The sequence below is a fragment of the Dipodomys merriami genome, unplaced genomic scaffold (assembly GCF_024711535.1).
Source record: "Dipodomys merriami isolate MVZ:Mamm:240054 unplaced genomic scaffold, mDipMer1.0.p SCAF_50, whole genome shotgun sequence".
Taxonomy (NCBI): Eukaryota; Metazoa; Chordata; class Mammalia; order Rodentia; family Heteromyidae; genus Dipodomys; species Dipodomys merriami.
Window position 1 is genome coordinate 3616218 of NW_027206069.1, and position 21915 is coordinate 3638132.

The 21915-nt window shown below is 47.4% G+C and overlaps 2 protein-coding genes across 9 annotated transcripts in view; one reads left to right on the plus strand and one right to left on the minus strand.

Moving 5' to 3' along the window:
- The window catches only part of Wdr25 (WD repeat domain 25), a 129381-nt gene extending 118254 nt beyond the window's left edge, over positions 1–11127 (minus strand). The window contains exons 1-2 of one of the 7 annotated variants that reach the window (XM_069997569.1): positions 11080–11127; positions 5099–5937 (exon numbers count right to left, since the gene is read on the minus strand). In XM_069997569.1, coding sequence (XP_069853670.1) covers positions 5099–5899 — 801 coding nt within the window. In that variant the 5' untranslated portion in view covers positions 5900–5937; positions 11080–11127. Of the gene's footprint in view, positions 1–5098; positions 5938–7345; positions 7372–8131; positions 8149–9843; positions 10006–10565; positions 10743–11079 lie in introns of those variants that run through there. The other 6 variants (XM_069997572.1, XM_069997571.1, XM_069997573.1 and 3 more) reach the window with 6 other exon arrangements.
- Positions 10728–21915, plus strand: part of Wars1 (tryptophanyl-tRNA synthetase 1) — a 38064-nt gene continuing 26876 nt past the window's right edge. Inside the window, exons 1-2 of one of the 2 annotated variants that reach the window (XM_069997577.1) lie at positions 10728–10811; positions 18734–18888. In XM_069997577.1, the coding sequence (XP_069853678.1) occupies positions 18778–18888 (111 nt within the window). In that variant the 5' untranslated portion in view covers positions 10728–10811; positions 18734–18777. Of the gene's footprint in view, positions 10812–11622; positions 11861–18733; positions 18889–21915 lie in introns of those variants that run through there. The other variant, XM_069997576.1, reaches the window with a different exon arrangement.

Consider the following 21915-nt stretch of genomic DNA (forward strand, 5'->3'; position numbering starts at 1 on the left):
CAGCAAAAAAAAAAAAAAAAAAAAGGCGAGGGGAGGCTTTGAAGGTATGGTTTAAGTACTACAGTATCTTCCTAGCAAGCACAAGGTCCTGAGTTCAAACTTCAGCGCATATACATATATATATGCATGTATGTATGTATGCATGTATGTATATATATATATATATATATATATATCTGTAGGAACATAGTATCCCAGACCAGAAAGGACTTTAGAGGAATGAGATGCTAATAATCCTATCCTGGTAGGATTATTATCAATGATTTCTATTTTCTCCCTCATATTTCATGTATCTTCAAAGGTTTTCACAATATGCATCTATTACATTTGTGATCAAAAATAAAAAGTTGGGGTGGGAGTAACTGCTTTTCTGATCCTGGTAGCACAGGCCTATAATCCCAGCACTCAGAGGCTAATGTGGGAAGACTGTCAGTTTGAGGCCAGCCTGAGCTACATAGTAAGCCCTTGTCTGAAAACAGAGAGAAAAGCATGTTACTGAAGCTTGTTAGTGAAACAAAAACAAAAACAAAAACTCCACAGCAAATTATTCTGTGACTCGGTAAAGCCTCTCCTGTGTAATAGCTCTGGGTTCCAGAAATGGACAGCCGGTTTCCTGGGAGCAGGAAGCAGGCCAGATCTGCTTGGTTCCCGGAGGGGGCTTGATTCCCTCCTCCACTTGGGGAATACAAGCAAGGCAGCGGAAGGCCGCTCTGCCTGTGTTTGGCAAAAGCAGATCACATTGCCTTTTTCCTTCAAAACGGCATCAAAGTCTGAATCCTCCCTTTACATGCAGTGGGTGTGCAAACATGTAGCGCTGAGCGAGTTCGGGGAAATGAGCGACGTCTGTAAAAGGCTACCCATGCTGGGATTATAGCTGCAAACAGAACCAGCCCAGGCCAGGAAGGGATCACAGGGAAAGAGCACAGCGCAGCGCTGCACAAGTATGCGTCACTGTTTTCTTTTACTTAATTGCTCAGCTTGTAAATTTTTCAAAACTAATATAAGCATATTTTACAGCTCACAGAACATTTAGAACATATTAAAGCAAGTATCTTTCTACCGCAGTGTGCCCAACTGAAATTTATGAATTCGGAAGCTAGGCTTTCAGAAGAAGAAAGGGCTGGCACTCCACGCTCTGTAGATTAATCAGATGGATTGTGTTGTTTACCTCCAGATCAGAGAAGAACCATCTCTCAGTAAATGTTACCTTGAGTCAAAAGATTCTTTCACGTTCTAGAAGCTTTGAGGGGCCACTGATAGTCTTACTGTGCCCCCTAGTGGCAAGAAAAATTAACGCAGGCAAAATTAAAATCCTTTCCTCAAAGCCAGCAGCAACAAAACCCAGCAAATGTTTTAAAATCTTTATTGATCACTTTACACATATAAAATTTGGTGCCAGTGCTACAGAGAATATGAGAGTGGGTTTGGCATGGCTCCCAGACTCAGGAAGCGTGCAACCACCACTGCCCATCAGAGATGGAACAAATTCTAGTGGGGGGCAGGAGGGGGAGAAGCAAGACCCCAGACCATGCTGAGTGCCAACCAGGTGCCAGAGCAGCTCGTGGCATTCGCCACCCGCAGCACCGACTGCTCTAGGAAGTACAGCAAGGCACCCGTAACCATCTCCACTGCACACACAGACAGGCTGCCTCTTACACCGCTGCCCCCTCTCTGACATCAGGGACCAGCAGGCCCAGTAAAGCCGGCAGCCTCGCCAGGACTTCCCTCCCCAAATGCCCCCCAGCCCCTTCCAGTCCCCAATCTGTCCTCCCATTCTGAATCCTCAGGTGCCTGACACATTTTTCATACTGGAACATTGCTCAAAGTCAACTTGTCCAAAACCAATTTTCCAAATAACTCAGCCACTGAAAACTGTCAGAAACACCTTAGAAGAAAGAGGCCCCTAACTTGCTGTTGACATCTGAGGCTCATAAAAGCCTTGGTTTTCATGACACCTCCATAAGAGAGGGTCAAAAGAAACTGACCTCAGCAGCAGGCTCAGCACTGCCCACTGAGGGCAAGTGTGGTCTGCATCTGGAGTCTCCTCCAGTGGGGGAAGGGGGGGGGGGCGTGGCAGCTGGGGGGGGGGTGTAAGGCATGGAAGGCAAAGTGGACAGCTCCCTAGAAACTTCTTGAAAGGCATAGGGGCCTCACTGCAGTGCGATCACCTCCAAAACATGCACTTCCCGGGGACAAGGAAGCACAGCCACAGGGCCCTGAACACAGTCCTAACACTGCGGTCTCAGGTACAGGCTGAGGCACAAGCCTTCCAGCCATCCCAAGCTGTGCCAACTGCACCCTCTTCTGGTCATGAGGTGTCATTGCTAGCTGGCTGCTCAGGATTTTGGACCATAGCGGCAGGAGAAATCTCCTGGCAGCCTCAGGCTCAAGGGCAGCAGGCCGGGTGCATTCATCTGCTCTTGACACTCAGAACCAATGTTCCTGCTCAGGCCTTCTGGTGAAAACCATCAGAGGAACCCAAAGTTTCCTGGACAACTGGGACCCAAGCTGGACAAACATTGAGCTATACACTGGCTGCCAGGTAGAAACCAGTCCCCACAGGGCTCTAGGTCTGCCTCCTGCTATCAGGGGACAGCAGTGGAAGTGGGCAGGTAGGGACCTGAGCACTGCCCACACCTCTCTCTGAGGCTATGCCCTACACAGAAGGCCCTAGGTCCATGGAAAGCTGCCTCTGCCCCCTGCAGGTCTCTGCTTCCGGCATCTTCCAGGCTGCCCTCTCCCTCAGGCCCTGCCCAAGGGCACAAAGCTGTTGGAGATGGAGCTGACTCTGAACCAGGCCACCCTCACCCCAGTCCACCTCCATGCCACACCTGTATGCTAAGAGGCAAGTCCTGGCTTGCATCCAGGACTCACATACAACAGAATGGCTGCCATGCTCAAGCTACAGACACCCCACCGGCAGATGCAAGGAGCAGAGAGGCTAGATGTGAAAAACCCAGCAGATACATTAGACAGGGTGGTTCCAGAACTCTGAGGAAAGGAGAGAGAAACAGCCAACACTTTCTAGGCACCATGGGGCACCAGGTCTGCACCAGGTGCTTTTCCAGAGGATGCCAGTGTGATTACGCTTTTCACAGATGAGCTGGTAGACTCACGAGGACAGCTGGACCAGCCACCAGCTACCCTGCAGAGAGCAGACTTAAGGCCATGTTCTTTGCAAGCAGCTGCAGTTCAGTTAGTTTAGAGTCCCTCAATGGACTCTAAATAATTTGCCTCCCATTTAACTTATCTGTGCTACCAGGCTAAGCTGCTCAAACTTTACTTTGCAAGCCATAAGTTCAAGTTTGCACTTAAAGATTATAAGACAGCATTTCTTGAAAACAAATATTCAATCCCATCAAATTCAATAGAACATTTCTCTACTTGCCTTCCCTTCCTCTCCCCAAGCCGGATTATCAAAAGTTGAGTATTTAGCCAGGCACTGGTGACTCATGCCTATAATCCTACCTACTCAGGAGACTGAGATCTGAGAATCCTGGTTCAAAGCCATCCCAGACAAGAAAGTCCATGAGTCTCGTATCTTCAATTAAGCAGCAAAAGAGCCAGAAGTGGAGGTGTGGATCAAGTGGTAGAGTGCTAGTCTTGAGCACAAAAGCTCAAAAACAGTACCCAGGCCCTGAGTTCAAGCCTCAGTAACAGCGCAAAAAAAAAAAAAAATGGTGGAGAAGGGAAACTTGAATACTGATTATTCCTCATAGTATTCAAGGTGATACACAGTGTATCATAACATCTGATCAAAAGATTACAAAGAACTAACAGTGCTGCCAGCACATTCTTCAGTAGGGTTATGAGCTTTGCAGCCAAACCAAGGATGCTTGCTTCTAAGGATCCATCATAAACAAAGACCAGGAACAAGTCAATGAGGAAAACTGAAATAGCCCCATGTTTATTGCAATATTATTTACAGTGTGGGCTATTAAGAACTACTTAAGCCAGGCACTGGTGGTTCATACTTATAATCCTAGCTTCTCCAGAGGCTAAGATGTGAGGATTGCAATTGGAAGCCAGCCTAGGCAGAAAAGTCTGTAAGACTCTTATCTTCAATTAACCACCAAGAAGCTGGAAGTGGAGCTGTGGCTCAGATGGCAGAGTACTAGCCTTGAGAAAAAAAAGCTTAGGGACAATGCCCAGGCCCCTAAGTTCAAGCCCCAAAACTAGTGAATAAATTTTGGTATAACCGGAGGATAAAATAATACAATAGCATTATTCAATAAAGTAAGATATCACCTGGTCATGCCATAATTGAACACTCTGGTGCTCCAGGCAAGGCAACAGCAAGGAAGTGTTAGAGAAGGAGGGACTAACCATCCATGGCTGACCACAGAGGACCCCTCAGGAATGCAACAAAGAATTACAGAAATTTCCAGAAAGAAATGCCCAGCCTAGCCTGGCACTAGTGGCTCGGGCCTGTAATCCTAGCTACTCAAGAAGCTGAAATCTGAGGCTGACAGTTCAAAGCCAGTCCAGGCAAGTCTGTGACTCTCCTATTTCCAATTAACCACCAGAATACCCGAAGTGGAGTTGTGGCTCAACGCGGTAGAGCGCTAGACTTGAACAAAAAAGCTCAGGGACAGTGCACAGGCCCTGAGTTCAAGCTCCTTGACTGAGCAGAGAGAGAGACAGAGACAGAGACAGAGACAGAGAGAGAAATGTCCAGCCTGTGATCAGCCAAGCCAGGTACCAATGGCTCACTTCTGTAATCCTAATTATTCAGGAGGCTGAGATCAGAGGATCATAGTTCAGAGCCAGTTGGGGCAAGAAAGTCCATGAGATTCTTATCTCTAATTAACCACCAAAAAGCCAGTAGTATAGCTATGGTTCAAGTAGTAGAGCACTAGCCTTCAGCAAAAAAGCTAAATAAGTTTCAAAGCCTTGAGTTCAAGCCCCAGAATCAACACACACACACACACACACACACACACACACACACACACACACACACACACACACACACACACACACACACACACACACACACACACACACACACACACACACACACACACACACACACACACACACACCAGGAAGTCGTCCCCAGACAATCTGAGGACAAATGCTGTCACTCTGGTCTTACCTTGAAGGTCTTATCCATAGACGTAGACAGGAGCATGTGACTCTTTGAAAAGACTGGACACCACTGGATGCTGTTGACAGGCCCTCCATGGCCTCGAAGGTGGAAGAGCACTTTCCTGGGGACCTTGGTTTCCCTGAACTGACTTTTCAAATGTGGCTGGATGGCCTCAGACACCACGGGGGGCATGCGGAGAGGGGCTGGAGCACGATCTGCAGGCGGCCCCTGTGGCTCGGGGTCAGGAGTCCTGAGTGTCTCTGTGCTCAGTGCCTGGAGCTGCCTCAGTCTCTTTGGGGTATAAGGAACCACACAGTCCTCTCCCCTTTTCCTCTGGAGAGAGCTGGCATGTCTATGTGTGGTTTCAGACATGCTTTGAGCGTGGGAAGGGGCGCTGGGGGCGGCCCAAGGGGGCTTCACTTGCTTCAGGCAGGCAGCTGCCCAGGGCACGTGGCTCGCAGGAGCACGGCTGGTCCACGGGGAGGAAGGGCGAGGAAGCGCGCTGGAGGGGCACGGCACTTCAGGCTCCTTCCTGGGCCACTGCAGCCTCTGGCTGGGACAAGATCCCGTGTCATTTTTCCAGAGCCGAACCAGCGGGAGACGCTCTCCCCTGAGCTCTTCACCAGGGCTGTGCTGGGCGAGCAGTGCTCCCTCGTTGGTTATGTCTGCTGCACAAGGTGAAAAGCCCTGCCCAGAAGGTCTGTCCACACCAGAAACATCCGTCATTCGGTCACTGTCGTTCCCACCTCCGGCAGGCTGGGGCTCGGCCTCTGAGTCAGAATCGTCATATGCCACCAGCGAGGCCATTGGGCCACAAGTCTGATCATCCAAGGAAGGCAAACTACCTAAGGAAACAAGGCCAGCACTCAGCAACTGTGCATGGGAGAATACTTACACAGTATTTAAAAAAAAAAAATTTGAAAGAACAAGCTGGGCACTGGTGGCTCACGCCTGTCATCCTAGCTACTCAAGAGGCTGAGATTTGAGGATCGAGGTTCAAAGCCAGCCCGGGCAGGAAAGGCTGTAAGACTCTTACCTCCAATTAACCACCAGAAAACCAGAAGTAGTGCTATGGCTCAAGTGGTAGAGCGCTAGCCTTGAGCTGAAGAGCTCAGGGACAGCACCCAGGCCCAGAGTTCAAGCCCCATGACTGACAAAAACAAACAACAACAACAACAACAACAACAAAAACTCATCTGGAAAATTCAAGACCAAACTCAAAAGAAAAACACAAAAAAGGGCTTTAAAAAAGAAGCTGAAAGAAAAGATTCTGAATATTTTCAACACCTCTTCAGAGATGGTAAATTTTTAAGGAGGTAAGACTGTTTAGCCTGATTTAAACATTATATAACATAGAAATTTTTAAATAATTCAAAATATAAAGACTTTCCTATACAACAGGCACAATTACTTAGAAAATGTCTTAGTAGCCAGGCACCAGTAGCTCATGCCTGTCATCCTAGCTACTCAGGAGGCTGAGATCTGAGGATCATGGTTCAAAGCCAGCCCAGGCAGGAAAGTCCGTGAGACTCTTATGTCCAATAAACTATTCAGAAAATCGGAAGTGGCACTGTGGCTCAAGAAGTAAAGCCCTGGGTTGGGAAGGTGGCTCAGTGGTAGAGTGCTTGCCTTGCATGCATGAGGCCCTGGGTTCGATTCCTCAGCACCACATAAGCAGAAAAAGCCAGAAATGGTGCTATGACTCGAGTGCTAGAGCACTAGCCTTGAGCTAAAGAGCTAAGGGACAGTGCCCAGGCCCAGAGTTCAGGCCCCATGACCGGCCAAAACAAACAAACAAAAAGAAGTAGAGCCCTAGTCTTGAGCTGAAGAGCTCAGGGACAGCACCCAAGCCCAGAGTTCAACCCCCACAACCAATAAAAAAAAAAAAGGAAAGAAAGAAAGAAAATGTGTGTGTGTGTGTGTGTGTGTCTCGTGTGTTGTGTGTGTGTGTGTGTGTGTGTGTGTGTGTGTGTGTGTCTCGTGTGTTGTGTGTGTCCATACTGGGGCTTGAACTGAGGACCTTGTACTCTTATTTTTCTGCTCAAGGCTGGCATTCTACCACTTGAGCTATACTTCCACCTCCAGCTTTTGCTAATTAATTGGAAATAAGTCTCTTTGGATTTATCTGTCCAGGCCTGCTTTGAACTGGGATCCTCAGATCTATCTAGGAATATAGACGTAAGCTACCAATGTCCAGCAGAAGACATAACTTTTTAAATGAAGATGACTTCAGAGTGCCATTGGTTCACACACCTGTAATGCTATCAACTCAGGAGGCTAGGATCTGGAGACATGGCTCAAGTGGTAAAGCGCCATCTGAACAAGAAAGCCAAGTGAGCATGAGGTCCTGAGTTCAAACCCCACTACCATCAACACAGAAAAAAAAAAATGAAGACTAATAGACACTAGGGAATAGATCTTAAAAAGAAAAAAGAAAATGAGGCCTTCATAAAGAAAATAAGATGTGCTGAAAGACAGAAATAAAACACCTAACTAGGAATGGGGCATGACTCAAATTATAGACCACCTGACCAGCAAGAGCAAGGCCCCCAGTTCGTTTCAGTAACACACACACACACCCCTAAGTGGCGACAAAGTGCCTAGATAGTCTGGAGGAAGGGTGACAAAGCTGTCTGTGGGAGGCAGTGTGTATACAACTTTAAACACGCAGTGTCTTACTAGCCACGTCACCCTGTGACTGTATCTTATACAAATACCAGTATGTTGGACAGATGTATACATGGATACAATAAACATCTAATGAAAGCTTGTAGCACTGATTTTAGCAGCTATAATCCTAGTTACTCGGGATACTGAAATCTGAGAATCATGTTCAAAGCCAGTCTGGGCTTCACCTCCAATTAACCACCAAAGAGCCAGAAGTAGAGCTGTGGCTCAAGTGGTAGATTGCCAGCCTTGAGCAAAAAAAAAGCTAAGCAACAGCACCCAGGCCCTGAGTTCAAGCCGCAGTAGGAGCAGAAAAAAAAAAAAAGTGGCAAGTCACCAAGTGGGCGAATGTAGCACCCTCCTCATCTTTACCTGCCTTGAATGCTAGTCTTTCCCTCTGTTCCCTGCTTGGAAGAGATATTCCATCTCTGCCAGAAGCCAGTGGGAGACATAGACCCACAACACAAGGCTGACAGAGGTCAGGTATTCAGGCACCGGACACTCAAGCACAGCTGGAGCAATTCTGATGGTGTGATCCAAATTTGCCCACGTTGCCCCAAATGCACGGATTCACACTGCATTAAAGGTTCTCTTTAAACAAAACAAAACAAAGGAAAGGAAAAATTCTTTCTGCAATTCTGAACCATCATACATTGTTAGCAATTGTTAGCAGCTAGTTCTCAGTGTGCTATTAGAAGAACAGGGGCGAGAGGGGGGGAGGAGGGATATGTTGGGCAAGCTTTAGCCAGCAGAGGGCATAGCAGATCAACACTCTAAGCCCAGTCCACGGACCAAAGTAGGCCCAGGTTGACGTCAAACTCCCAATCTTACCTCTCAGCTCCCAAGTCTAGTATTATAGAAAACCAGTGTGCCTGGCTCAATGCTAAGTTTCAATATCCTCTAGAATCAACCACTCAGCCCTTCCACAGCTTTCCCCAAAATGGCACTATTTGCCTAAGGAGCTCCTCATTCAAGTCAGGTCACATTCAATAAATACCTGCATTTCGTTGCTCTAACAATGCCACTACTGCTAGTAGCCTAATCCAGACACGTAATAATGACCACATGCAAACTCACCACAATAATATTTCAAAGACCAGCCAACCCCTCTCAAATGGACCTAATATACAGTGGGCTGACTATAGACAAGCAAAATTACGCTCTGTGGATGACTTGACCTCTAAATACTCAGCTGGGACGTGAAGCCAGTCTCAGCTCCTGGTCCAGGCATGCCCACCATAGCATGTGACTCCTTCCTGTCTAAGGCAACCACTGGGCTGCTGTGCTCAGCATGGGAATGGCTTCCCACCCATGCAGTTGTCATAGTGATCGACTCATATGAGAGGCCTATAGCGGAAGACCAGACAGCAGTGTGGCCCAGTAGCCCCACATTAGGACAGGACACCTGGTCACTCCATTGCACATTTCCTCACTCATCCAACAAGCATACATGGTGCACTGACTCCTCACTGAGCCCCACCAGGAGGCACCAAGAACACTGACACAGTAAATGACACCTACACTGAAGGAAGGGCAGACCCCAGATATGCAAGCTGGAGGATCTCAGGAAGCAAAACAACAGTGATGAACCTGACCCCCGGCTGCAGTTCCTCAGAAGCTGAGAAGACAACACCTGGGTGATGTCCAGTGCTGACAATGTAACAGAACCAAGAAGAGTCAAGGCTCACTCAAGACAGCAGGGTGCCTGCAGTCCTAGTACTCAGGAGGCTGAGTTCTGAGGCCCCCCCCCCCCTTCAACATTAACCCTGACAGGAAAGTCTATGAGAGTCTTATCTCCAATTAACCACCAAAAAAAAAAAAAGTGGATCTGTGGATCAAGTTGTACAGTGCAGCAGGTCTTAACCAAAAACACTCAGGGACAGCTCCCAGACCCAGAAAAACAAGACCAGAAAAACAAACAAACAAACAACAACCAAAAAAAGCCAGATGCCAGTGGCTAATGCCTATAACCCTAGCTATTCCAAGGCTGAGATCTCAGGGACAGAAACAGCACCAGACTGAGTTCAAGCTCCAGGTCCAGCAAAAATAAAAAAAATTAAAAAGAGAAAGAAAATACAGCTCACCCCTGTAATCTTAGCTGGTCAGGAGGATGAGACCTGAGGATGGCAGTTCAAAGCCAACCAGAGCAGGGAAAATATGCGAGACTCTTATCTCCAGTTAAGCACCCAAAAGAGCTCAGGGACTGCACCCAGGCACTGAGTTCAAGCCTCAGGACTGGCACAAACAAAAAGGGGGTGACATTTTTTTTCATGGAAAAGGGGGCGTGGCTCAACCAAGAAGGAGGAACAGATGCGGGAAAGGTACGGGGGGGGGACGGGGGGGGGGGGGCAAGCGCCTCCCCTAGGGCAGGAGATTCTATGTTTTGTTCTCTGTTCGAGGATCCCCGAGTCCACTGTGGAATTCAACCTGCTGGGAGGGGATGAACTAGGACACTCCCATTTAACCAATATTTTCTGACTACCTTACTCGGTGTCAGACCCTTAAGTGGGCCTGGTGTGGGTAGGAATTAAACAAAAATCACGAATCCTGCCCCCGAGGGACCACAGAACGAGTTAAAAAAAAATCAACAAATAAGACACCAGCCAGAGATGGGTTTTGAAGGATGAGTAGAAGTTAACCGCGCGGCCAACCGTAAGGGGTACGGATGGCAGAGACGACCGCGCTTTCAGAAGGAACCGGGAAGGAAAAAGGAGCGAACCGCTACGGAAGACCCACGCAGGGCAGCGTGGGGCGCTCCGGCCGCCGCCCGGTCCCCGCGCCCTCCCGCCCGGGGCCCGCCGCTCACCACACGCGCCGGAAGCGCCCGGTTCTCCCTGAGGCGTCCGGGCCTGGCCTCCGCCGCCCAGTCGCCTTCCGCCGCGACGCCGGGCTCACCAGCCAATCAGCGGCGGGATCCTCCCCGCCCCCGGCAGGAACAGCCAATGATAGTGCGCCGGGGCCGGAAGTGGTTCCGGCCGGACGGCGTTTCCACGGACGCTCAGCAGGCGTCCCGTGGGTGAGCCGGCCGCGGTGACAGGCCCGGTGGGGCCGGGTAAGTAAAGAGAGGGCGGCCCGGACGGGGAGGAGGGGAGAGGGGAGGGCGGCCGGGGCGGGGAGGAAAGGAAGGGAGGCAGGACGGCGCCCCGGGCCCGGCCCTCCCGGGGCCGCCTGCGCTCGGAGACCGACGGCCCCTCTCAGAGCCGCCCGCTGTGCCCGGGCTGCGGCCCGGCGGGGGGCGCGGAGGCTGGCGCGGCCCACCTCGCCGGCTCCAAGCAGCGTGGCGGAGGGTCCACGTCCCGCCCCGACCCCTCGTGCCTCACCCCTGCCTCCCCCGACCGCACTTCGTGTTCCCTGGCGCCGGCCGAGGGCCGGGGACCCTGGGACCCTGGGGCCCGGGGCCGGGGCGCTGCTGGTGTTAGGGTGGCCGTCGTGTCTCCAGAGTCTCGTTGCACCCATTTCCCAGGTGCGGAAACGGAGGGAGGAGCAGAGGCGTGAGGGACTCTCCATCCATTCCAGTCAGTTTCGATCCCAGGCTGGGTTGAAACCCCAGGTCTCTCTAGCCTGGGGTTCCAGAGCTTTCCACTACCCTGCGAGCCTCCCCAGAACACAAGCAGGCGCAGGGCATTGCCTCTGCCTGCGCCCCGTCCCGTGACCGCACCTCAACAGTTTCCAGTGATGCTGCGGGGTGGGGAGCAGGACCAGGGCAGGCCAGTCATGTGGCTGCTGCGGGCCTGGGTGAGGGAGTGGCTGATGCAATGGCTTGTAGCTGTTTCCTTGAGGGTGTCACTGACCTCTCCATCTCCCCCCTCTCTCCCCCCCCCTTCTCCAACCTGCCCTTTTTTGGACAAGGCTCATTAAGAAGGTTGCTCCAAGGGCTGAGATGTTTCTGAGAATCTAGTGATTTCCCAGAAACAACTGTCTGTGCAAGTAGCTGAAGGGGTGGGGTGAGGTAGGAAAGGAAGAGGAGCATTTCTGGAAAAGGAAAGCGAAAGAACGCTGGGAGGAGTATTAAAGACCACCCCTGGCTAGGCTGGCCGTCCTCAGCTGCTCATCTGCCCCGTGTGTCTGGTGGCCACCTTCTCTGTGTCTCCCACAACCAGGGTATGTATTGACAACTCTACCAGGCTTTCAGCTGCTTTTTAGTTCTTTTCATGCTTAAAAAAAAATCAAAGTGCTAGAAATCTCAGCATAAGGGATTGTCTTTCTTAGTTTTTGAGTGTTGTGCATTTTATTTATCTGGTGCTTTCTTGCTTCCATAAAAAATGGAGGGTGGGGGCTTGGTACCGAGTGTGCCTTTCACCACCTTCCTGTTTGATTTTTCTTTCACTAATTCAGTCCCTTTAGTCAAAATATAAACACGTTGACATTCTTATTATGCCCCAAAGTAACTAATGCTTGGCTTTTTATAAGTTCTTTTTAACATGGTGTTCATGAGGCTACGGGTGTAGCTCAGTTTGTAAAGTGCTAGCTTACCATGTGCTAGACCCTGGTACAATCCCCAATACCACACACACGCACACATACACAATTTAATTATCAGAAGAAGGAAATAAACTTTTCATAAACAGAGTTTAACCTTTTTCTTTTGTCGGTTGTGAGCCTTGAACCCTGGGCCTGGGAGCTGTCCCTCAGCTCTTCAGCTCAAGGCTAGCACTCTACCACTTGAGCCACCAAGCCAAAGTTTGGAACAGATTGCTTGCTCAGAAGAGATCATTTTCTTTTTCCCTGGAAACTTGTGCATCCCAAAGCTATTGTGTGAGACCACCACAATCCCACCTGCTGGTGAGATTCCAGGCATCCAGAAAAACTTTGCTGGACCTCCAGAGCTGTTCAGAACTTTTTGTTTTAGTTTCTTGCAGATTGTGTGTGTGTGTGTGTACGTACGTGTGTACGTCCTCATTTGACTTTTTTTGCTCAAAGCTAGTGCTTTACCACTTGAGCCACACTTCTCCATCCAGCTTTTTTGCTGGTTAATTGGGAATAAGTCTTTCAACTATGTCTGCCAGGGCTAGCTTGGAAATGGGATCCTCAGATCTCAGACTTCTGAGTAGCTAGTGTTACAGCCTGAACCACAGACACCTGGCTTCAGAATTGACTGTTTTGATGCTAGCTTTCCCTAGATTTCAAACTCAGTGTGTCTTGTCTATGATGGTTTTGCTACAGCCAAACCTGTTCCTTCGAGTACTGGATCCACTTTCTGTAAATGCCTGTTTTACCCATGTAGAACAAAGACATCTTTCTAAACGAGCACAAGATTCAAGTGCCAGAAAAGGGGAATTGGAATGTAAGAAACCGTGTCACTTTCTTGTCAGAGGTCTGTTAAAGAGTAGCCAGCTTGGGGTTGGGAAGGTGGCTCAGTGGTAGAGTGCTTGTCTTGCATGCATGAGGCCCTGGGTTCGATTCCTTAGCACCGCATAAGTAGAAAAAGCCAGAAGTGGCGCTGTGGATCAAATGGTAGAGTGCTAGCCTTGAGCTGAAGAGCTGAGGGACAGCGCCCAGGCCCAGAGTTCAGGGCCCAGGACTGGCAAAAAAAAAGAGTAGGCAGCTGGGCTGTTTATACTCCCAGTGCCTTGGTTTAGAGGAAATATAGATCATAGTTATAATTCCATCTCCGTTGAGATTGTATCAGTTATATAAAGTAGATAGACCTTCCTTAACAAAAACTCAACTCTCCATTTGGAGTTTATGTGGTAAACCCTTAAGACAATGGTCCGTAACGTTTTGACATCTCAGACTCTTTTGTAAGGGTAAAGAAAATGTAGGTAGGTACTCTGCTTTAAAAACAGGGATATCCAGCTTACATGCAAACTGGGATGTCATTTGAGAAGTCTGGACTTCAAGCTGGAAATCTCTGATGTTAAACTATTCAGGTTTTAACTTTTTTTTTTTTTTTTTTTTGAAAACAGAGTAAAGGAGACAGAAGAAATAGAATAGAAATGAAGTCAATGACCAGAGCAGATTTATTCAGGACAAGCCTGAAAGGAACCCTTTCTACTGTAGTAGAGAGAAGAATTCCTCTCTTGCAGCCTCAGGATGTATAAGGGAAAAAATGCAGGACAACACTGGGGCAGGAGCTGAATTTTGCAATTTGACTGTAGGGGCAGGAAACAGATTAAGAGAGATTCAGTTGAGCAAGACATAATGGCCAAATGTCATTCTTTCTGGAGAAATGATGTTAGACCAGTCCAGTTCATTTTTACCTTTCAGAATTAACTAGACACGAGCTACCAAGTAAAGGTAGATATCAACTTACTTGTAAGAAAGAAAGTTGTTCATGCAATAAATAGGTAGATGAAAGCATGAAGTGAGGGAGGTAGTAGTTCTGCTCCCACTCATGCAGTGAGTGTGCTCTGATCATCGGAGCAGGAAGATCTCACCTGCTGTTCCTTCCCTCTGATTTAGTTCCCCTTGTGCCTCTTTTGAAATGGGATTATAATATTTAAAGGTACATGTACTTCCATGCAGCGTAGAGCCTGAATGCACACTCAGGTCCTGTAGCTGATTCTTTCCCAAAGAAACAGCAGTTCTGTTGCAGTAAAGGAAACTGGCTGTCCTAGAAAGACTCCATTTTTCTACTGACATTTCCTAGGAATTTTGTAAGATAATTTTGATGAATACATAACTTGGATCCTACTATGTACCAGGTACCACAAATACATGGAAGAATAAACCTGGTATGGCTTTCATCGCCTACTAAAGAAGACAGGAGTAACTAAAAGCAGCGTGAGCACCTTAAGAAAGGAAATAAATGAAAGAAATGCTTCGAGATCACAAAGGCTAGAGGGACCAACTTGTTCCCAGAGCTGCAGAATTCAGGAAAGGAAGTATGAGCCGGACACCAATGGCTCATACCTGTAATTCTAGCTACTTTGGAAGCCAAGATCTGATGGTCAAAGTTCAAAACCCTGGGCAGGAATGTCCCTAAGATTCTTATCTCCCATTAACTACCAAAAAGCCAAAGTGGAACTATGACTCAAGTGGTAGAGCATCAACCTTGAGCAAAAAAGCTAAAAGAGCCCAAGCCCTGAGTTCAAATCTCAGTACTGTCCCAAAAAGGAGGGAAGGAGGAAAAGAGAGGGAGGGAGGGAAGGAGGGAGGGAGGGAGGGAGGGAGGGAGGGAGGGAGGGAGGGAGGGAAAGGGAAAGAAAAAAGTTGAGTTCTATCCAGACAAAATGGGGATAAAACCTTGTGCACCGAAGAGCAACTGAAATTCTGAAAGCCTGTGACCCAAGAGGGGCTTTAGCATTTGCTCTCTAGTACTGGTGCTCAGAAAGGTAGCCTGACTTCCCTGAACCATCAGCCTCCTGTCTGCTATGGAAAACACATAACAGTCACCCCTGACTCTGAAGTGAAGAAACTTGGGATGGAGTATAGTGTATGGGTGTGATGTTGGATCATTTGTGAGTAGAAGTAGTTTGAATTACTTTCTTTGTCATCTGATGAGAGCAGATCTCAGAGAGAAAGGGGTAATGGCTAATTCCATCAGCTTATTGCTAGGGCTCAGATGGGAACCTGTGTTGTTCCTCTTCTGTGGCACTAAGAGAAAGGTACTTCCTCTTTTTTTTTTTTCCCCATCCTGTCTCTTGAACTCCAGGCCTGGGTACTGTCACGCATTTTTATGCTAAAGGCTTGTGCTTTGAGCCACAGTGCCATTTCCAGCTTTTTGGTAGTTAATTGAAGCTAAAAAGTCTCATGAACTTTCTGCTGAAGTTGGCTTTGAACTGCAATCCTCATATCTCAGCCTCCTGTGCCCAACTCTTATGTCTTACGGGCCATTCTAGGCTGAGAACACCTTATTATACCAGTCAGTTATCTCTCTATATCTCTTTTTCCCAGGGCTATAATTCTCTGCAATTAAGAAAAGAAACTAGCCTTTCCTATCCTGGTATCATACTGCGATTTAATGATTTATAAGAAGGTGTGAATGTCATTAACATTCACATACCTCTTAAACAAATACTGAATAAATGGATAAATTACATCTCACCTTTGGGTGTTGGGCTCCAAGAATTAAGTAGTTTTTAGACACAGGTTAAAAGTCAGACTACTTGAAGTGGTGGCCCATCTCCCCACTTGCTTGTGTTGAGCAAGCTTTCTAACCCTCTGTGCTTCAGCTATGAAGCAGAAAGAACAAATGTATTACACAGAATCTGGTAAGGCTCAAGGGAATTGGCGTATGCTTATGTTACCACTGAGTGGGAGTGGTCTGAATGGTAAAGATCTCACCCAGATTGTTAGTAGCATTTTCAACCAAGAATTGCATGAAGACACACACACAAATGTAAAGTGTAAAAGCAAGGAGCTTAGTACCATTAAGAGAAGTAGTGGTCTTTAGCTAGGTGTCTCAAGAGCTAGGTCAAAGGAGAGAAACTGAGACAGATGCATCTACAGGCATTTCTGTCTCCACGGGCAGGCCCAGAGTGCCCAGGCCCAGAGTTCAGGCCCCACGACCGGACCCAAAAAAATAATAATAATATAAGGTATTTTCATTATGTTTTCTCTTAATTTTTAAATATTAAAAACAACCATCGCCGGGCGCTGGTGGCTCACGCCTGTAATCCTAGCTACTCAGGAGGCTGAGATCTGAGGATCGCGGTTCAAAGCCAGCCCGGGCAGGAAAGACCGCGAGACTCCTATCTCCAATAAACCACCAGAAAACCGGAAGTGGCACTGTAGCTCAAGTGGTAGAGCGCTCGCCTTGAGCTGAAGAGCTGAGGGACAGCGCCCAGGCCCAGAGTTCAAGCCCCACGACCGACAAAAAAAAAAAAAAAACCAACCATAATAATATAAGCTGGGCATTGGTGGCTCACCCTTATAATCCTAGATACTCAGGAAGCTGAGATCTTTGGATCCCAATTCAAAGCCAGCCCAGGCAAGAAAGTCTATGAGACTCTTATCACCAGTAAACTACTCAGTAAAAGGCAAAAGTGGTGCTGTGGTAGGGCACTAGTCTTAAGCACAAAGCTCAGGAATAGTACCCAGACTCTTACGTTCAAGCCAGGACCAGCACAAAAATAGATAAATTTAAATACACACAAACACACATGTATGCATGAATGTATGTATGTATGGCTATATACCTCTAAGTGATTTGATTGCTTTAAATCTTTTTTTTTCCCCGTCAGTTGTGGGGCTTGAACTCTGGGCCTGGGCACTGTCCCTCAGCTCTTCAGCTCAAGGCAAGTGCTCTACCACTTGAGCCACAGCACCACTTCCAGTTTTTTGGTACTTTATTGGAGATAAGAGTCTTACGAACTTTCCCCCTGGGCTGGCTTTGAACTGTGATCCTCAGATCTCAGCTTCCTGAGTAGCTAGGATTACAGATGTGAGCCACCAGCCCCTGGCCTCCCTTTAAATCTTAAAAGGATATGTAGAAGGAAGAGAGTATCTCCCAGAATGTGACAAGAAGGAGTTTTAGCCTTCTTTCTGTAGTTAACCTGTCTCAGAACAATACCAGGGTTGAAGTGCTCAGAGTTTGGGGCTCGTACACTAGCTGCCACTGCAGCCACCAGCCCCTTTTCATTCAAAGTGTTACAACAAGTTAAGGTAAAGCTGGACATATGTGGCGCTCTAGAGCCCTAGAAACAAAATCTAGTGTAATGCCGAGAGTCGCCCTGTATATACATCATACTTTAGAGTTGATGTAGTGCTCCCCTATCATTTTTTTTTTACTCATTTCATTCTTTTTTTTTTTTTTTTTTTTTTTGTCGGTCGTGGGGCTTGAACTCTGGGCCTGGGCGCTGTCCTTCAGCTCTTCAGCTCAAGGCGAGCGCTCTACCACTTGAGCTACAGCGCCACTTCCGGTTTTCTGGTGGTTTATTTGAGATAGGAGTCTCACGGTCTCTCCTGCCCGGGCTGGCTTTGAACCGTGATCCTCAGATCTCAGCCTCCTGAGTAGCTAGGATTACAGGCGTGAGCCACCAGCGCCCGGCTACTCATTTCATTCTTTAACATTTACTTGTAGGTGAAAAAGTTCCTGGTGATGTCAGTTTATAGATGAGAAAACTATGATACCAAAGAAAAGGAAGTAATGGACTAAAAAAAAATGTGGCATGTGATGGCCCAGCCTCTGCCCACTGTTTCCCAACTTTTTAAAGCTAAGAGAAAAGAACTTCTGGTGGAAGGTCCCACTCACATTGCTCAAAGGTTAGCAGTTTAACAAGGCAGCATGTGGAGTGGTCAGACCACAGTCCTTACTTGTTTGGAACCTGGAACAGATGAAGGTCCTGGCCTCTTCCACAGAGTTTGCTGTGTCTGAGAGCAGAGCAGCTGGCTAGTTGGAAGCAGTTTGCTCAATGTAGCCTTTGCTACCTTGCTTAAGGCTTCAAAGGCCTGAGAATTTGATCCCAAGTCAGGTAAGATACAGAACAAGTAATAATTTGCCAAATGTTTTAGCTCCAGGGAACATAGGCTTATTAAAGCACTTCCATATATGTCTCCTGAGGAAATTTCAAGTCATTCCTTTCTTCTGGGAGGTAGGTAAGGGTCTTGGTGGCCACCAGTGGCTCATGCCTGTAATCCTAGCTACTCTGAAGGCTGAGATCTGAGGATGACCTGGGCAGGAAAGTCTGGGAGACTCTTATCTCCAATTAATTACCAAAAAGCTATAAGTAGAGCTGTGGCTCAAGTGATAGAATACTAGTCTGGAGGGAAAAATGAGCTCAGGGATAGTACCAAGCCATAAGTTCAAGCCCCAGAACCACCTCTTCCCCCCACCTCCAAAAAAGAGAGTTTTTGCTTATCTCAGGTCAGCACATCATAGCAACTCCTGTAGTTTTCATCATAGCATTTGTTCATCCTCTTTATCATGAGCACACATTTCTGTTTGTTTTTTTATCAATGTTATATTATCCATTTCCTTGATAATAAAAACAGCCTTTTTCTGAAAGAAAGGCTAATACAGGGGAAAAGATAGCCGCAATGATCTGCTAATTCCATATCTACCTCTACCCAATTTCTTTTTCTGTACCACAGTGTTTATCATCTTGAGTAATAGCGGTGACGCTAGGTCCTGGAAGATGGCAGATATGCCCAATGGTGAACCCTGCACTTCTCCACTGGAGCTATTCAACAGCATTGCTGCTCAAGGGGAGCTCGTGAGGAACCTGAAAGCTGGAAAGGCATCAAAAGTAGGTGATTTTGTTGGGCTCCCCAACACATCTGAGTCTTTTCCCTCAACAACAGAGGTAGTTGGTTATAATTTTCCATTACATTATCATCATGCCTGTGGTCAAACAAGCCATGGTTCTTAAATCTATTTGTAATGCATTTGTCACTTGGTATCTGCAGAGAATTGGTTCCAGGACCCCCAAGAATACAAAAATTCATGGAGGCCCAAATGCCTATTTAAAATAGCATATTAGCCAAGTATGGTAATGCATACCTTTAATCCCAGCACTCAGGAAGCTGAGGAAAGAGGAGGATGAGTTCTAGGCCACCTCAGCTACATAGTGAGACTCTGAAAAAGAGAGTAAAACCTACAAAAAACAAAAAGTAGTATTTATACATAGCTTATACACACCCTCCATGCCCAGTGTGTTGCCTGCCCCTGCCTCTCCCTGCCTGAAGCCTCTGGACAGGATTGGTGCTCTGAGCCAGAGCAGGGCCAGCTGAAAAACTGCTTCTGAACACCTGAACCAGCATTCCTTTTCTTTGTGAGTGTGTATATGGTGTGTGTGTGTGTGCGCACGCGCATGTGCGTGCATGCTTGTGCACACATGCATTCACCTTGAACTCAGCCTGGGAACTGTTCTTGAGCTTTTTAGCTCAAGTCTGGCACTCTTCCACTTGAGCCACAGCACTTCAGGCCTTTTGGTGATTAATTGTATAAGTGAGAGTCTCAGAGACTTTCCTGCCTGGTCTGGCTTCAAACCAGAATCCTCAGATCTCTGCCTCCTGAGTAGCTAGGATTATAGGAGTGAACCACCAGCTCCAGGCTCTGTCTCTCTGGTAGATTCCACCCTATTCCAGAAAATGGCTCCCAGAGGCACTGGTGCCTGAGCTTTAGCACCATCCCCAGAGTCACGCAGGTGTTACCAGGTCAGTGGGCTGTGATGCTCAAAGAAGAGCTCTCTAAGAAGGGGGAAAGCCTCTGTGCGGTCCTTGAGTATGAAATTTATGATGTTGTCACAAAGAATTTGAGAACACATCAAGGTTATTTTTTAATGGTTTATTACTAGGAAAGATAAAGAGATAATACACCACCCTGACCTGGGTATGGGCACATCTGATAACAGATACAAGGAGTGCTTTATGCTGAAACTGCAAGATGGGCTTTGGCTCAAATTCACCTTAAAAAACATGCTCACTCACCTTTGTTTTGTCACCTGGTTGTTTTATCAGTTTGGCATGGAGACTTCAAGGCTGACCTGCTCACTAAACTCCTTTCAAACAAGGGTAGATTTTCCCACACTCCCTTTAGGACAGGTATGCATCCTTGAGATAATTTTTTTTTTTTTTTTTTTTTTTTTTTTTTGTCGGCCGTGGGGCTTGAACTCTGGGCCTGGGCGCTGTCCCTCAGCTCTTCAGCTCAAGGCGAGCGCTCTACCACTTGAGCTACAGCGCCACTTCCGGTTTTCTGGTGGTTTATTGGAGATAGGAGTCTCACGGTATCTCCTGCCCGGGCTGGCTTTGAACCACGATCCTCAGATCTCAGCCTCCTGAGTAGCTAGGATTACAGGCGTGAGCCACCAGCGCCCGGCGAGATAATTATTTTTGAACACGTTTTGTGCCAACAGGAGTCATTTCCCAAAGTGGGTTTTCTTGGGTGGAGGCTCCCCCTCAAGATATGTTTTTTTCTTTAAGATGTCCTTGCTCAGTCTCAGAGCATGCCAATTAGCTGGCTAATGGACAAGGTCAGAACAAAGCGGATTTTTTTTTTCTTTTTACTAGGTGTTGCATTTTATGAGGGAGTGTAAGACTTGGAGCAAAAGAAAAATAGTACTTGTGTGCTTTTCATCAAGCAATTCATTAGTACAGTATTCGTCTCAATTCCTGGCTGCTGTTGTCCTCTTACCTCCTCTCCCCAATTGTCCTGCTTCGTTAGCGTTGTTTTTTCTGATGTGCTCAGTCAGTCAGCATTGTCTGTCAGCTTCCCAGCCTCTGAGTATTGTTGCTATAGCCCTGTTCTTGTCTCTGTTTTCTTTGTCCTTGTGGGTAGTGTACCTTTTTGAAGTCTCTCTCTGATATTGTGGGTTTGGGGAGCATAGTCCGTGTGCATCTGTAATGGGGAGCAGATGCTGCATTTCTTTCTGGTCCTTTGTTCTCACCTGCTCTCCCAACACACACATGAGTATGCACACATACTTCTCTTCCTTCTGATTTGTGTGTGTGCACGTACGCGTGCACATACACATGTGTGCATGCGTGTGCGCACACACAACATGCACACCAGTCCTGGGGCTTGAACTCAGTGTCTTGACACTGTCCTTGAATTTTTTGCTCAAGGCTGGCACTCTACCACTTGAGCCACAGCTCCACTTATGGCTTTTTTTGTTTGTTAGCTGGAGATAAGAGCCTCCATGGACTTTCCTGCCAGACTGGCTTTGAACCGTGACTCTCACATCTCAGCCTCCTGAGTAGTTAGAATTACAGGCACCTGCTTCTGCTATCATCTTTTCTAAAGTCTTCTTTCCTGTCAGTGGACAGGTCTAGCCTTCTCACATCCACCACAGTTGTTTATCCTATTTGAACTCCAAATAAACCATTACATTTTAAAAGATAAATAGTACTGGAAGTGATGTCAAGACAAATTGTTTACAGAGTATTACAAGAAGAGTGATTATTTACAGGACGTGGCTCAGTGGATTAGGGTGAGTTTTCAAACAAAAATCTAAAGTAGGGGCTGGGGGAAGGTGGCTCAGTGGTAGAGCGCTTGCCTTGCATGTATAAGGCCCTGGGTTCTATTCCTCAGTATCACATAAGCAAAAAAGAAAAAAAGCCGGAAGTGGCGCTGTGGCCCAAGTGGTAGAGCCCTAGCCTTGAGATGAAGAGCTGAGGGACAGCGCCCAGGCCCAGAGTTCAGGCCCCTGACCAGACCCCCCAAAAAAAAAATCTAAAGTTCTCAAATGTTGGTCCATTTTGGGAAGCTAACAGTGGTACTTTTGTCCATTTAATATTTTGTTTTTGTTTTTGTTTGTTTTTGGGTCCGGTCGTGG